This window comes from Miniopterus natalensis, chromosome X, assembly GCF_054644295.1.
Source record: "Miniopterus natalensis isolate mMinNat1 chromosome X, mMinNat1.hap1, whole genome shotgun sequence".
In the NCBI taxonomy this organism is placed as follows: domain Eukaryota; kingdom Metazoa; phylum Chordata; class Mammalia; order Chiroptera; family Miniopteridae; genus Miniopterus; species Miniopterus natalensis.
Genome location: NC_142103.1, coordinates 103708681 through 103725150, shown reverse-complemented (window position 1 = coordinate 103725150; position 16470 = coordinate 103708681). Strand labels below are relative to the sequence as shown.

Genomic DNA, 16470 nt, shown 5'->3' with positions numbered 1-16470 from the left:
TAGCTCCAGAGGTTAGCTGAGAGGGTGGGATGGTCCTGGGGCTGGTCAGGGAGCTTTCCAGTGAAAGACGTTCTCACGCGGTAAGAAGCTGGGCGTGGGGCCCTTCTGGCGCCTGGGCTCCTAAGGGCTGTGGGCCTGCCGCATTCCCTGTGCGGACCTTCTGTCACCTGGACCCCTCCCCTGTGTCCCGCTGGTCTAAAATGACTTCTTGCACACAACTTTGGGAACAACACAGGACTCCTAAGAACTGATTTTGATGGGCGGGAAGGGAGACTACAAGATACCACACAGGGATTTGGTTCCATAGATGCGCACGTATTTTCTGAAATTCCAAGTCAGGGCAAAGGGTATTTTTGCCTGGGCAGTTTTTATAGGACCCTTTCACTTATGTGCCGAATCATGTTTGACTTTAGAGAAAGAAGGTAAAGGAACCTGTTTTGAATAATCTCCTGGTCAGCTGTACATTTCTTGCTTAGCACGTGCTCCCTATGCCAATTTGAAAAATTGGTTCCTGTTTTAGGACCACTGTCTCCCTCCAGGAAAGGAGAAGTGACGCTGGGGTGGGTGTTGCATTTCACCACAAGGAAGCACATACCACCGAGCCTACTTTGTCCATGGGCTTCACTGGTGCTTTTCTTTTCTCCCCACCTGGCCAGACTGCCTGGGGCTTGTCCTTGTCTCTCATTTCCCAGAGCTTTTCCTGCGCTTGGCAAATGGCAGTTCCATCACTCACCCCTCGGTGGGTGAATCAATAATTATTTTATTACACTTCTAAAGATATTTTCAATATTTGAGGTGAAATTCTCAGTATGAAAAGCAGAGGCTGGTTAAGATAACTGATCATGTGCTTCCCATATATGATTCCTGACTCCACTCACCTGCCATCTTCCCCTCTCCATGGAGCTTCCTCGAGTGCAGGAGACGGATGACCATTTACTTTTGAGCATCAACCTGGATTTCAGGTTACAATGATCTGGAGAACATTTAAAAACTATTATTGCTGCCTGGCTGGTGTCACTCAGCGGTTGAGCATTGACCTATGATCCGGGAGATCTCAGTTTGATTCCTGGTCAGGACACATACCCGGGTTGCAGGCTCGATCCCCAGTAGGGGGTGTGCAGGAGGGAGCCGATCAGTGACTCTCCCATCACTGATGTTTCTGTCTCTCTCTCTCCCTCTCCCTCCCTCTTTCTGAAATCAGTGAAGATATATTAAAAAAAACCTCACAAACTATTGTTGCTCATGCTCTACCACAGACCAATTAAGTCCAACTTCCTGGGCCAGTCCAGATGTCCCCGGTGATTCTCACAGCAGCCAGGGTGGGAATCCATTGTCTCATGATACTCCATCTGGTTCACAGTAATGAATGAATATTTGACTATGATTTTAACCCCTTCACGAAACTTGGGCAGATAAACCTTGACCTTGGAAACTAGAAACGCTGAAGTTTGTAAAGGGGAAAGAAAAGTCAAATAGCTCTAAATGCCATTGTGTTATTGTTTTGGAGCATGAGATGGGAGATGGGTTTGATATTTTGCTGACCATAAAAATAATCTATATTAATGTTGAATTGTTTCCTCCTCTTAGCTTCCACAGCCCTCTATCTGTGCCCTGCCATTCACAGAATTTATCGAGTAGTGGGAATTTGTTGTTTATTTGCTCCCTGGCTGAGCTGAATTCCTTGAGGTTAACTCCTGGCACCTCACATCTCAAATAGCTTTCCTGCAGTGAATTTTTAAATACAAGGAGTAGCACTTTATAGTTTTCATAGTGCTTCTCCTACGGTGGGGTCCCCAAGCTCTCTCATCCTTAGCCAAGATTGCATGCCTGAGACCGTGAGCATCGTTTGTACCAAGCTTCATGCCTGCCTCTGCCTGGCAGGAACTCCCTTGCATGCCTTCTGTTTTCTAGGCCATTCCCTGGGAAGGCTTTTCCCACCTCTGCGCTTCACCTCAGTGTGGTGATTACAGACTCAAATGCCCACCAGGACTGGGCCCCCAACCAAATGGCCACATGTCAGAGGTAATGGAGTAGTGGGGACTGGGCAAGCTAGCGAGTGGCCCTGCTCAGCTTCACCCAGTTTCTGTCTCTGCTGACTGTAATCCCTGTGTTCCAGCTCTTCCGATTTTCAGGAGAGTTAGAAATCTAGGTGTTTGTAATGAACTCTCAGTTTAAATGTTGGCAACCTGTGGGGGTTTTAGAACATTCCGAGGGCCAGCACTGCAAACCAGACTGAACACGTCTGTAGGCCGACGTCTGATGGCCCCAGGCACCTTGGAGTCATGTGCTTCCCACTCTTGCTGCCTGGCCTGCCCTTCTTCGAGGTAGAGAAGTGGGAACCCAGGAAGCAGTCAATGATGGCCACACTTGTCCTTGAGGCTCGTGGGAAGAGAACAAGAGAAGAGGCCATGTTGGATTCTGGCTAACTCCTTTGAAAAAAATGACTTACAGTATTTTATTTCTATAAACAGTCCCATCCAGCCCTCTACCTATAATTACTGCTGTGTTGGGGTGTCTTCTCTAGTCTTTTTTGTTTTTGCAAACAAAGGAACCCAAACTTGATGATATATCAAGTAATTTTATAGCCACCCTTTCTCTGTGACCAATAACCAAAGCACTTACAAGAAAATATTTCAGTGGACTGCTGTTCACTGCCTCTCTCTACTCCCCTGTCTCACCCACTCTCCTTCCCACGAGAGACCAACGTCCTCTCACTGCCCTTTGACTCTGCAGCAGCGCTGTCCACTGGGACATTCTGTGATGATGGAAACATTCACTGCCTGCCCTGTTCAGTCTGGCAGCCACTGGCCACATGTTTCTTGAGTACTTGAACAGTGGCTAGTACAGCTAAAGAATGAACTTTCCATTTTACTTCATTTAAATTAACTTTAGCCACATGTGGCTAGTGGCTGCCACAATGGACAGTGCAGGAAAGCCTCTCTCTGTGCCACCCCAACAAACCCACCCCTTTTCAAAGTGGCCCTGCTGAAAATCAGATCACTAGCAAGTTTTGGGGCAATTTCTCCTTGGTTGGTGTGTGGTTATTATTGAGTTCGGCCCCTTCTTTAGTTACCTCCCAGCATCCCAATTAGGACAGTGATCTACAGAAAAAAAAGCATAACTAAGATACAAAGGAACTGGGCTGCCCTCTGGTCTTCCAATCCTGCCCAGAATGTGTTTGCTTATAAACCCTAAGGGATCTGATTTGGGAATTCTGGCTTACAGGAGAGACCCAACAGGAGGAGGCAGTTTTCTCTTAACTCGTAACATTCGCTTCCTCCTTTTCAAGAGGTTTCCTCCCCACTGGCCTATGTAGATGGGTTCTTCATCTGTCCATCTGTCTGTCTGTCCCCCATCCATCTCTCCCTCCCTCCTTTTCTCCCACCATTCTTCCATCCATCCTTCTGTTAATCTATCCCTGTCTATCCATCCCTCCTTGGAGGGTCTCACGGGAGGGGGTGTTGCAGACACCTTTACACCCATAACGAGTTGTCCCTTGGGTAGGCATGCATTAGAGCAGATACACTGCAGAAGACCTCGACTCAGTGCCTCCTTGTGATGGCCCTTGGGAGGGAAACTATTAGGGTCATTGAAGTGAACAGAAATGGTTGCAAAGCACCGCTCATGTTCCTGTGACTCTTCTGTGGCAGACACCTGAGATTCTGCTGTGTACCTCACCCTGCTCAGGGCCTGGTGAGTAGCTTCACAGAGGCTGAAAGACCTGGCCCCTGTCACTGCTGCCCTGGCCCAGTGCTCTTCAGGCCTCATTTCCTGCCCACACGTCCAGTCCCTCTCCCTGCTATCCACTTTCTCTGCAGCCTAAAGGATCTTTCTCCAAAGCAGATCTGATGATAGCACGCCCTGCCTCCCATGCCCTGCTCTTTGTCATGACAGCCCGTGCCTTCAGGGGGCTGGGGGGAGGCTTCTTTTTGCCCTGCTCACCCTCTCCACCTGCATGGGGCCAAGACAGGTCCACAATCCATCAGTGTCATCGTCTGCCCTCCCAGGGCAGGTTAGAAGTGGCTTTGATGCTCTTTCCTGGGTGGGTTTGAGACCTTGACCCCACCACTGGTAAAACCAGCCCTTCCCCCAGGAGCTGTGCTCCCTACCTGGTGCCTCTTCCCCTGGGCGGGGAGCTAGGAACAGGCATCTCAAAACTGGACTTGCCGGACTGGCAGCATTTTGCGCATATGTGAGGGCAGCATTTTGGGTGTATGTGTAGGCACATTTTTCTAGGGAGGAGATTGACAGCTTATCTCAGGTTCCCAGAGAGATCCAAGACCTAAAAGAACCGCTGTCCCTGCAAGCTTTCCTTGCCTGGCGCGTGTTACTTCTCATGAGCTTGATGGATGACTGAGTGTCTTAGATGTTCAGGCATTTTCCCCTGTGCCTTTGTTCATGGATTCAGTTGGTGATGTATGCAGAGATGCATCTATAAAGAGTGGAATTCTCCTGCCAAAAAGAAAACAGATTAAGTGACTGCTGAAAGTTGTGTTTGAGAGGTGGGCTGGGAGAGTTAATTAATGCAGAAAAGGGTGGGTGATAAAATCCCTTTGCTTTTACTCTTAGAAGCCTTGTGCGGGTCTTTCTGCAACTGGGTACAACACACAGGGGAGAGCTCGATCTTGGCACTATTCGCAAAGCTGAAACAGATCACAGAGCCCAGAGGACTGTGACGTTGCCACTGCTGTGTGCTGCTTGTCTGAACAGATGACCAGAACCATCCTGGGTTGCCTCCCCCTGTGATGGCATTTCTAAAGAATGTGATTGTCGGGCTCTTCGCTCCCCTTGGCCAGGCCCATTTTCCTCCCGCATTTCAGCTGAATTTACTTCTCCCATCAATTGTTGCTATTTGTCTCTTTCCCCCCTAAATTTTTCCTTAAAACTTCCCATTTTAACTTTTAAATATCCCCTCCTGTCCTTTATATTCAGTAGTAAGTTGAGAACCAAACTTTTCTAATGATGCATTTTATTTTAAAGGACTATGTTGAGATGCTCAGCTAGCATTTAGGCCATATGAACTTGGTGGTGGTCATGAACTTACCCCCTGTACCTGATCAGAGCAATCAGTAGAAATTGGTCAGGAGGGCAGGGAGATAACAAAAGATTAAAAAGCAGAAAATGGTACATATCTGCTTATTCTTATAGCAATCCTGCTGCATCTTTATTCCTAGTGTTTTCCTCAGGGTAGTGGTTCCTTGCCTGATTGCCTCTTGGAACCTATTAATTTCTTTTTTTAAGTTATCTTTATTGATTTCAGAGAGAGGAAGGGAGAGGAAGAGGGGAGGTAGAAACATCAATGATGAGAAAGTCATTGATCGGCTGCAGCCCGCAACCCGGGCATGTGCCCTGACCGGGAATTGGGCCCTGATCTCCTGAATCCTAGGTCGATGCTCAACCGCTGAGCCATGCCCGGCTGGACCGGAACCTATTAATTTTTGCTTGAAAGTTCCTCCCCGAGTTCAGTGGGGGTGCAGAGAGCCCTGGGGACCCGTTCAAGATTCTTCCGAGTCCACTGCCCACTCCTGTGGCCAGGACTTGCCACCTCAGATGTGCATCCCTGAGCTCAGCTTCCTCCTCGGGAAAGTGGGGGTGGTGATAATGGCTGCACCTTTGAAAATTGTGGTGCTGCTTAAAGGAAACTTTCCTTGTCCGGCCGAGTGCAGTGCGGGCTTTGCCCAGGGCTGGGACCCACTTCGGTGCTCTGTGACTGGATGCGTCCACCTGCGGGTATATCCTGGAGCATGGCCTTTGCAAATACGCTGACTGCTTCCAAAAGGAAGGAGACCATTTCGTGTCCCACACAACCAAAAGCACAGTTTCATGACAGTGTGATTTGGAATTTGTGGATCAAAATCGCCAGTTGCATGTGATAGCTTAACGTAAGTGAGGTGGCAGTGAAGCTAGCGACAGCACCTGAGTTTTCTGATTGTTTTCTCCTCCCAAGTGTTTCATAGTACTTACTAGGAACCTCAGTGTGTGTGTATCTTTAACACAGCTTAGTGAAGTGTAATTTACATGGCATACAATTCACCCATTTTCGCAGAGTTTGATGAGTTTTAGTAAATGTACATAGCTGGTCGACCATCACCATGATCTGTTTTTAGAACATTCCCATCTCCCATCATCTCCCCCATGTCCCCTTCCCTGTTCCACTCCCCAATAACCACTGATCTGCATTGTGTGTGTGTGTGTGTGTGTGTGTGTGTGTGTGTGTGTGTGTATTGGAACACTGGCTTGTGTGCTTCCTCCTTGGAAAGGCAACTTCCAGAAGTCAGACTCTCCTGGGAGTCATCATTTCTCCACCCTCCCTGTTGGATGAACTGCTGTGGCTGGGGTTCTCCCTGGTGGCCAGCTTCCTCGAGTCTGGAGCCCAGGAAGGAGGACCCACCCAGTCCATCTGGAGGAGACTGGCTACTGAAGGCGGGCAGCTGCAGAATATTGGAAGGCCCAGAGCTGACTTTGGGGTCTCCTGGCGAGGACCCTCCAGCCTGCACAGGCTCTTCCCTCAGATCCAGTCCCTCAAGCCTCAGATCTACACACATGCTCACGAGCATATATACTTTTAAGACAGCACCACCCAACTCAGCTCTAGAGCTGCCGTAGACATAGATTTGGTGGCAGACCCCACTCGCCACGGAGCAGGTCAAGTCTGCGGTTCACCCTGTGTTTGCAGTGGAGCACCTGCTGGGGTGCTCAGCTGGAGGAGGTGCCATTCTTGCCCAGAAGTAGCAAACATTAAGGGAGATGCGATGTAAATAGATAACCACTTATAGTCCTAATAAATGTCCCAGGAGTAGAGGAGAGAGAAAGTGCTGAGGCTGGCCAAAGAAAAGACAGCTTCCTTTCCAAAACTGGGCCAGAGAATGTCTTTATTTTATTCTAAGTTACAATGTTAGAGTTTATGTGTGGAAATGAGCACAGTGTTTTCAGGACTGTGTACTTGATGGGCTTGATGAGAAATTATTTTTTTTTGTTATTTTTGTGACTGAGGGATCCTGCCGGGTGACATGCTTTCCAATACCATCATATTGGGCATTAGGATTTCAATATATGAATTTGGGGGCACACAAATATGCAGCCCCTAGCGGCCATCCTCTACTGGTTTGCCTGTTTTTGGCTGACAAGGAAAGGTTAGAGAGAGGGCATGGAGGGTCCTGCAGGAAGCTTCGGGGACAAGCCTGGAAGGGGTGTGGGGTGTACATTACCTCTGCCCTCCACAGCCTATTGACTAGAGCCCGGCCACATGGTTCCACTCCGCTGCCCAGGAAGCTGGGAGATGTGATATTTCTGTGTGCCCAGGAGGAAAATGAAGCAGGGGTTTGGTGGCAGTGCTAGCATTGTTGCTCCTTCATCACTTTGGGTAAATATTGGCTCAACTGATCGGGCATGAACGTTTTATTGTAACTATTAAAAGATGCATTTGCCATGCTTTGAAGTGGGGCTTTGTGACCTGGTTAATTTCCCCATTGAATTATCAGCAACATTGACCCTCAAACTTGGGTGAGTTGACTGTGAACAGACTCTACCATCCATCTCCCTTCAGGTTAGCTGGCCTGTTTCTCCACTGTGCAAAGCTGTGCCCCTCAGAACATGTTGGCCCCTGGCTTTGCCTGTGGAGGCTTAGGAAGACAAGTGCATCCCCAAATGAGGTTTTGTTCCCAGGAATGACACTTAGAAAAATCAGAGTAAGATTTACCTGGTTGAGGCATAAAGGATAGTGGTGAAACTTGTCAATACTTAAAGCACCTTTGTTTTTGAATCCAGGCCTTGGAGACTGGAGGTCTCCTGCAAATTCAGTTTTGGGATACTCAGGGGAAGGGATTCACCCATGTCCCATTCTCTGTGGTCATTTGTCTCATGGCTACACTGCCATTCATAAAAACCTCCATGTCTTCTCTTCCCTTGAAATGTCTTTGCTGTTTGTTCTTCAGATTAGTCTGGGAATTTGTCTGTGAACCGCAACTGTTAGCTTTCTATTGGAGTTGGTGAAAAGACTGAGAATGTATAATTTTATTTTTTTTTAATTCTCAAGAAAACAGTCTTTTCACACAGAAATCACGAATGTAATTCAAGAATGATTCTAAGACTCTTATCACGAAAATCGGGTCCCTCGTGCTACGTTAATACACTGAAATGTCAATTGCAATGTTTGGACTGAGTTCTAGGTGTGATGACTCTTTACCCTAAATTCTAGAATTGGGACTTGATGACAATTGACAAGCCAGTGTATACATGTTTTCCAACTAAGTGTCTGTACTTAAAACATAAATGTTGTGATTATTCATGACTTTTCAGGACACATGTGGCAGGTTTGTGGTACATTGACTGCTCTTTTAAACTTGACAGAGAAATGAGGAATCTTTCTAAAAGAGCTTCTCAACTTTGTTTTTTGGGGGTAATTACCATCTCCGGGAATCTGCTGAAAGTCCCGGACTGTGCTTATCAGTGTTTTAGTGCAAGTTCAGGGAGTTCAGGGACCTGCTCAGTGCTAAGTGAGAAGCCTGGCTCGCTGGTGTCGATATTATGCCATTGAAGTTGGGGAAGCAACTAGCACAGCAAATGAGGCCCAATCCACTGCATAAGTAACTCCAAACAGACTCTGTCCATGTTCTGTGGGCTCTGCAACTCACTGTGAGTCAGGTATGTTAGAAGAAGTGCAGGAAGTCATTATCATTTCTCAAAGACTGCTTTGGGACTGAAATTGGGACGAAGAGTATCCTCTCTGAATAGCATGTTGAAAACAAGCAGGAATTGGAAATATGAAGGTCATCTTGTCCCAGGAGACTGGAGAGTGCAGTGCACGTGCCATCGGCTTGCCCTGGCCTGTTTTTGATAAAGAAAGTGTGTTAAGAATCAGTGTTTATACTTTTCTCTCTACTCTCACTGTCTGCTGCCCACCTCTAATTTTCTGTAGTTTGGTGTAACTGATGTCAGATATCCCAGGCCCTGAGCCTTGCCAGGAGGCAGGGCATGGTCTTTGAGTCGCTGGACTGCCATCCATTGCTCTGCCCAGCCTCTCTGGCCCTGCAACCTCCCCAGTGGCTGTCTGTAGTTGGCAGAATGATGGCCTCCCAAGATGTCTATGTCCTGATGAGGACTGGAACTGGTGAATGTTTGTTTTGTTTTTTAAAAAATATATCTTTATTGATTTCAGAGAGAGGAAAGGAGAGGGAGAGAGAGATAGAAACAGTCATTGATCGGCTGCCTCCTGCACGCCCCTGACTGGGGATTGAGCCCGCAACCCGGGCATGTGCCCTGACCAGGAATCGAACCCCGATCTCCTGGATCCCAAGTCGATGCTCAGCCGCTAAACCATGCCCGGCCGGGCTGAATGTTACCTTACGTGGCTGAAGGGACTTTGCAAATGTGACTAACTAAAGAATCTTGTAACGGGGAAATTATTCCAAATTATTCAGGTGGGCCCAATATAATCACAAGGGTCTTTGTAAGATACAATATTAGAGCACGCTTTGAAGGGTGGCATCAGTGTGTACCCTGCTCATTAGTTCATTGCTTACCATGTTTTCCCAACTCCCCCACTTCCTGAAAATGCTCTTGAACTAACACTGTACTCCCTACCAGCTTGTTCCTTGAAAGGAAAGTGTGCTTGTGCCATATGGATTGATTCTGAGCCCTTGAACAAATGTGTTCAAGATCTCCCAGAGGGTGATGAAAAAGACTGTCACTTATTTCACTGGGAGGTGTGTATGCTGATGGTCAGGCATCTTGGCAATATATGTCAGGCATTTACAATAAGCTCATATTCATTCCTTACAATAAAGAGCAGAAAATTGGAACCTGCCTAAATAGATGACTTGAGGTGCCTGGTAAGTAAATTATGGTTTACTGCACATAATGGAAGATTCCAAAATGATAGACGGCGCTGCTGACAAAGAGTTAAAGGGCCTGAAGAAATATACAAATGAAAGAAATCAGTGTATGAAATTGTATCAAGTATGATACAATTGTATCAAGTATGATACCAGCTGAGGATATATGTAGGAAATGGAGAGAGAAGAAGCTAAAGTATGAATCCAGGGTTTCTGGATTATAGGTGACTTCATCTCCTTTTCTTTACACTTTACTGTCTGGATTTTTTACATTAAATTTAAGATATGGAGAAAGGAGCTTCACATCCTTGACCTTGTAAATTTTTCTGGGAATCTTTTGAAAAAAGTAATTATAAATATAGATGATGAGCTTTATACACAGAGATGCTCCTTTCATCATAGTTTTGAAAATTGAAATATAATTCTCATGTTATAAAATTCACCGTTTAAAGTGTACAGTTTATTCATTTTTAGTATATTCACAAAGTTGTGCAACCATCACCACTATCTAGCTCCAGAACTTTTTATCACCCCCAAGGAAGCCCATACCCGTTAGCACTCACTCGCATTCCCTCTCTCCCTCAGCCCCTGGCAACCACTGGTACTGTCTGACTATGGATTTGCCTGTTTTGGACATGTCTTATAGGTTGAACCACACAGCACATGGCCTTTTTGTACCTGGCTTCTTTAACTCAGTCCAATGACTTCAAGGTCCCTCCATGTTGTAGCATGTGTCAGTACTTTATTCTTTTTATGGCTGAATAATGTTCCATTATGTGGCTAGGCTGTGTTTTATGTATCCATTCATCAGTTGATGGCCCTTAGTTGTTTTCACCTTTGGCTGTTGTGAGTAATGCTGGTATGGACATTGTTTTGTGTGGGCATGTTTCCATTTCTCTTGGGTATACACCTAGGCATAGAATTGCTGGGTCATATGGAAATTCTTTGTTTAACTGTTTAAGAAATTGCTGCAGGTGAGTGTATTTCACAGTGTGGTGGATGAATCCAGTGAGTGGGCTTATCTGCTCTCTGCTGTCAGCTGCCCCCTTTGCTGCATGGGATCCCCGTCCTTGCCTTCTAGTTTACCACTTCTGTCTTAGAGAGCTAGGAAACCTCATCACTGTCCAAGCTGCTGTCAAGGGAGAGTAAACGAGCCCCAAATGTGGGCCCTGTGGACTGATGAGACCAGCAGCAAGGACTTGTTCATTTTCCTGTGGGTGCGGAGACCGACAGGCATGACTCCTCATCGGCTCGCTTCAAGGCACCGATTCTGTGGGTGACCATGCAAACTCCGTGCTTGATGTTGTAGGGTCTTGAGTGCATCGTGTTTGAGAGGAAGTCAGCAGCATGTTTCACCATCTGTGTATTTCTGTCTTGATATTGACGCTAATTTCTTAAAACCATATGTTTAAAATGAAGATAAATTCTGATCAGTGCCATTCTGATGCTGTTCATCAATTTCTAAATGCTACTGGGAGAGACAAAGCCTTGTCGCTGAACCAGTTTGGGGGAATAACATGTTCAAAACTTATAGTGGTCTTGTGGGGTTTCCTGTGGTTGTGCAGTCTCACTTTCCTCAGGCCAGGGACTTGAGCAGAGGATGTGGGAGGATTTGAGTTAGTGAAATTTAGGTTATCGGATTCCCATGCGTGCCAGTCAGTGTGCATTTATACAGACTCCCGAATAGATAGCAGCCCCGACTTAGACAATTATAGGTGTGGCCCATTTTATACAAGAGCTGTCTTGTCAATCAGTGTGATCATGGGGTGTGGGGAAGGGGAGAGTTATACTTATAAAGAAGCCCATCTGGAAACCTTTCCTTTATCTATCTGTGTCAAGCCAAGGTTTTTAATCAGCTTTACTTCAAGGAGAGAGGTGTGCAGACAATGTGCTTTTGTTGTTTTTCTCCAGAAAATGAAAAGGACCCTTTGCCATCTTGATTCCTACTGTATCAGGCGCCTAGGCAGTATTCAGTAGGCATGTCCTCGTATTGTTACCATGCCTGTTTGGATTTTCGCATTTGGTCAGTGGTTAATATTTAACTCCTTAACTGATCATCATCGGTCATAGAAAGATTCCATTTTGGACAGATGGAAGCTGTACTGGATAGAAGGTTGGGAGGGGGACATTTCGCAGGGAATGAGAACAAAGCGGAGCTGCTGTCCCCTGGAAGAGCCACATTCCCCTGTCATCACCTCATTAAACACTGCTTGGAGGAAGATGCTTGTCTTACCTGTTTTGTAACTTTCAATATCTGTTTTCCCTGGTATTTAAGTTGCACTTTGAGATAATAATGCTTTTAACTGTGAGTGTGCTGATATTTTTACTGATTATTGCTTAGGGCAAAGCCGGTGATTTAATTTTCCAACCCAAAGTTGGGGCAAAACCAGCCAGTTAGATAAGATAATATATAATTATGTATTAAAACCTGATTCTAGAGTCGATTCAGCAAACTCACACGAAATTGACCTGATTTTGAAATTTCCTTTTATAATTTTGTTTTGCAGGATAACAAAGCCATTGACCTTTGCCGATTGTGTTGGGGATGAACTTCCTTTGGGATGGGAAACGGTGTATGATAAACAAATTGGAATTTATTACATGGACCACATTAATAGTAAGTAGAGTGCCACAACTGAGTCATTATGTGTGAATGAGTTTTCATGTTGACCTCAAGGATGCTAAAAACTCTTTTTGTAAAGCAAAACCACCTTTACTGCCCAATGCAGCATTCAACTGGATTTCATAAATATAACCTGAAGGTTTCATTAGCTGAGTTCTTCAAAAAGCGAAGCAGTTATGTAGCTAACTTGCTTGTATGCTACTCAGGACTGCATGGCAGATGTCTGATGGAGGGTTTTTATTTTAAATCCTCACCTGAGGATATTTTTTCCATTGCTTTTAATTGAGAGTGGAAGGGGGAGGGAGAACGGGAGAGAGAGAGGAAGAGAGAGAGAGAGAAGCATCAATGTGAGAGAGACACATCGATTGGTTGCTTCCCACATGTACCCTGACCGGGGCCAGGGATCTAGGTACGTGCCCTTGGCTGGAATCCAACCTGGGACCCTTCAGTCCGTGGCCGACGCTCTAACCACTGAGCCAATCTGACCAGGGCTGATGGGGGGGTTTAGTGTCTAATATAAGGAATACACTTCCCAGCAATTAGTTTGGAACTAGAAATACCTCTCACAATGAGAAGGTTGATTTTTGCAAAGTGGATCTTACATATTATTGGTACAATGAACTACCCAAGTGGTTGCCATAACGTCATTTTGGCTTATACGTTTAAATTGAACTCACCAAACCTTTTTAGTCTGTGTGATGGGAGGAAATGTTGTAAAGACTACAGCTAAAATCCTGGGTCCTTAGCCATGCCTGCCGCATTTGTAGAACTGCTTAGAGCAGTGGTTCTCACCGGGGCTGATTTTGCCTCCCAGGGAAACTTAGTAATATCTGCTAATACTTGATTGTCATGCATGGCAGAGGTGCTGCTGCATCTAGTGGGTAGAGGCCAGGGGCACTGCTAAACTTCCTACAGTGCATAGAACAGCCCCACAAGAGAATGAGCCCACCCCAAATGTCAGGAGTGCCGAAGGCGACCCGCCCTGCTTCCTTCACAGGCCCCATTTCATTCTGGATCTGTTCTCCACCCCGCCCTCTTGGCTTTCTGCCTCTTCCTCAGCCTTCCTCGATGAGGAAGCACCCGGGGAGCCATTTCTCTCTCAGAGCCACACTTTCTTGTTCTCTCCCATTTTCATTCTAGTGTTTCTGTCATTGTCATTTTTTACTGCTGGGGACATGAAGCATGGCTTCCCTTTATTGTGTTTCTGTCCTCTGTTTTGTTAAGTGCAGGGCAGCTGGGAGGGCCTGAGGGTGCACCAGGCCTACCACAGAGTGACTTTAAAGCTCTTTCTTCACTCTGGTTCCATGGCTCTGCATAGCCCCTTAGTGTGATCTGCCCAGGTGTCTTTAGGGCCAACTCCTTCATTGTCACTTGCCGACTCACCTCCTGAATGGCAGCCATGTACTTTACAGAGTGGTTCCCCTGATATTTCATCTGAAACTAATACAGAATAATATTGAATGTCAACTGTAATTGAAAAATAAGAAACAAGAAAGAACAGAACATAGGAGCAGTTTAGATACATATCAGTCCCTGAGGGTAGCATTGTTCAGTCCACTCTGGTCAGATAGGCAAGGAACAAACAGACTAATTTTATCACATTAAAAACTTAAAAATACCAATCTGCATGGTATTTATTTAAAGTATACCCAAAAATAGTCTACTCTACAGAACTACCTATTCACTCATAATTTCTTCAATTACAATGGAAGAACAAAAAATGACACAGAAATTATATTAATCTTAAGTGCACATTTTCAATGAACAACAGTTTTTTTAATTGTTATTTTTCTCTTTCCCTTTTCTGTTTGTTCTAATTATATTTATTGAAATTTAATTTTATGTGCATTGAATCAGATAATAAAAAGTTGGGAAAAAAAAGAAACCTGACTGGCCAGGCTTCCTGGGGCAGTCCTGGGGCAGTGGAGTTCCTGATACGTGGCACTCGGCCTTGCACGCTAGTATGGCTCTTACCCAAAGATTGGGTACTCAGGATCAGTACAGCCCTGGCCTCCTAAGCAGGTATCTGGGTAGCAAGAGGGCCTCTATCTAGGTGGATCCACCACCTTGGCTGACCCAGTGCCTTGAGTCTGTGTGTGTTTGGGGTGTCTGAGCTTGCTTTTCCAGGTGCTGGTGGGAGCTCCCACAGGTGAGGGCTGCTCCCACAGGGGAGGGCAGTTCCCACAGGTGAGGGCCACTCCCACAGGTGAAGGCAGCTCCCACAGGTGAAAGCAGCTCCCACAGGAGAGGGCCACTCCCACAGGTGAAGGCAGCTCCCACAGGTAAGGGCAGTTCCCACAGGTTTGGGCCACTCCCACAGGTAAGGGCAGTTCCCACAGGAGGGCCACTCCCACAGGGTAGGGCCACTCCCACAGGTGAGGGCAGTTCCCACAGCTGAGGGTCACTCCCCCAAGGGAGAGCCACGCCCACAGGGGAGGGCTGCTCCCATAAGGGAGGGCAGTTCCCACAGGCTAAAGCCACTCCCACAGGTGAGGCTGCTCCGCCAGGTTGCTGTGCTTTGGGCTTGCGCACAGCGGGCTTCACCCCAGGCTCTGGCCTCCTGGGGCAGGTGGTATGACTGAACAGCACAGGCATCTGCCTTACACAACCTTTCTGGAAAGCCTGCCTGCCTGTGGCTGAGGCGGGGATCTGTTCTGGCTTGTCTCTTGTAAACTCAGCTTGCTCATCCCTCCATGCCCCCCCCCCCCCCCCCGCGTGCTGAGTCACAGCAAGTGTTAGAGAGCACTTCTCTGTTCTGGCCAGTCTGTAGGCCCTGGGGATGTAGGAAAGTGAGACCCAGCCTCCACCCTCGAGGACTCGACAGGACACTCTAGACATTAGGACTTTCTTAATGCCACTGTGAGCATAACTGGGATGAGCCAGCACCATGGGGCATGCGGGTCATACTGCCTCTTCCCTCTGGGACCTTCAGAGAACCCATCTCTTTTATTTTTTCAGGAACAAGAAAGGTTATTGTTGTAATAATTTGTGCATAAGGGGCCAAAGACCTCATTCCAGAAAACTGGCCCCTGAGAATCCAACTCTTGATAGCACAGCTTTCAAAAGACACAGCAGCTGAGGAGGCCTGCTACGTTAAACTGGACTGTGCAGGTTGACAGTAGGGTAAGGGGCCAGAGGGGTCCAGGGTTGACCACCTTTGAGGTGCCCGGGACCCTCCAGCACACTGGACAGAGTGCGAACGATGCCAGTGGGCGCAGTGGGTACCACAGCTAAACAAGTGTCAGAGATGCCAGGCAGTTACAGACAGTGCTGACTGCTGCCCCAGGCCTGCTGAATCTGAACTCCGGGGCTAGGGCAAGGCTCTACTTCTTGTTGATTTTTTAGTTTCTTATTTCCCTGTGTGAGCTTTTAAGGCCTGGAGAGGCTTCTGGGAGGGCCCTGGGGTGGCAGTGTGAAAGGATGGTAAGGGGTGTTGGAGGGAAGGCGTTTCAAAGGAGAACTTATTGAAACATGCTAGCAAGCACTCCTGGGCGTGTGTGTGTGTGAGAGACAGAAAGTAAACCAGACATAAAATTTACATTTTTAACCATTTTGAGGTGAAATGCACAGAACATAAAATTAACCATGATAGTGTAAAGGTCAGTGGCATTTTACAAGCACCACCTCTATCTAGTTCCAGAACATTTCATCACCCTCAGGTAAAACCCCGAACCCATGAGCAGTCACTCCCCATTTCTCCTCAGTCTCCTGGCCCCTGGCAACCTCCAGTCTCCTTTCCCTCCCTATGGATTTGCCTATTCTGGACAGTTCATATAAATGGAACCATATACTATGTGATGTTTTGTGTCTGGCTTCTTTCATCATTGAGGTTCAACCACATTGTAGCATCTGTTAGAGCCTCATTCCTTTTCATGGCCAAGTAATATTACATTGGATTATTTTGCATATTTACTTAGGATATGGGTGGGGAAATTTGACCAGCCCTTCTCTCCTATAAACTCTCATTTTAAAAAAAATATATCTTTATTGATTTCGGAGAGAGGAAAGGAGAGG

General features: G+C 46.6%; 1 protein-coding gene across 1 annotated transcript in view; it reads left to right on the top strand.

Moving 5' to 3' along the window:
• Positions 1 to 16470, top strand: part of WWC3 (WWC family member 3) — a 93248-nt gene that overhangs the window by 16421 nt on the left and 60357 nt on the right. Inside the window, exon 2 of the mRNA XM_087813300.1 lies at positions 12341 to 12450. Coding sequence (XP_087669426.1) covers positions 12341 to 12450 — 110 coding nt within the window. The remainder of the gene's footprint in view (positions 1 to 12340; positions 12451 to 16470) is intronic.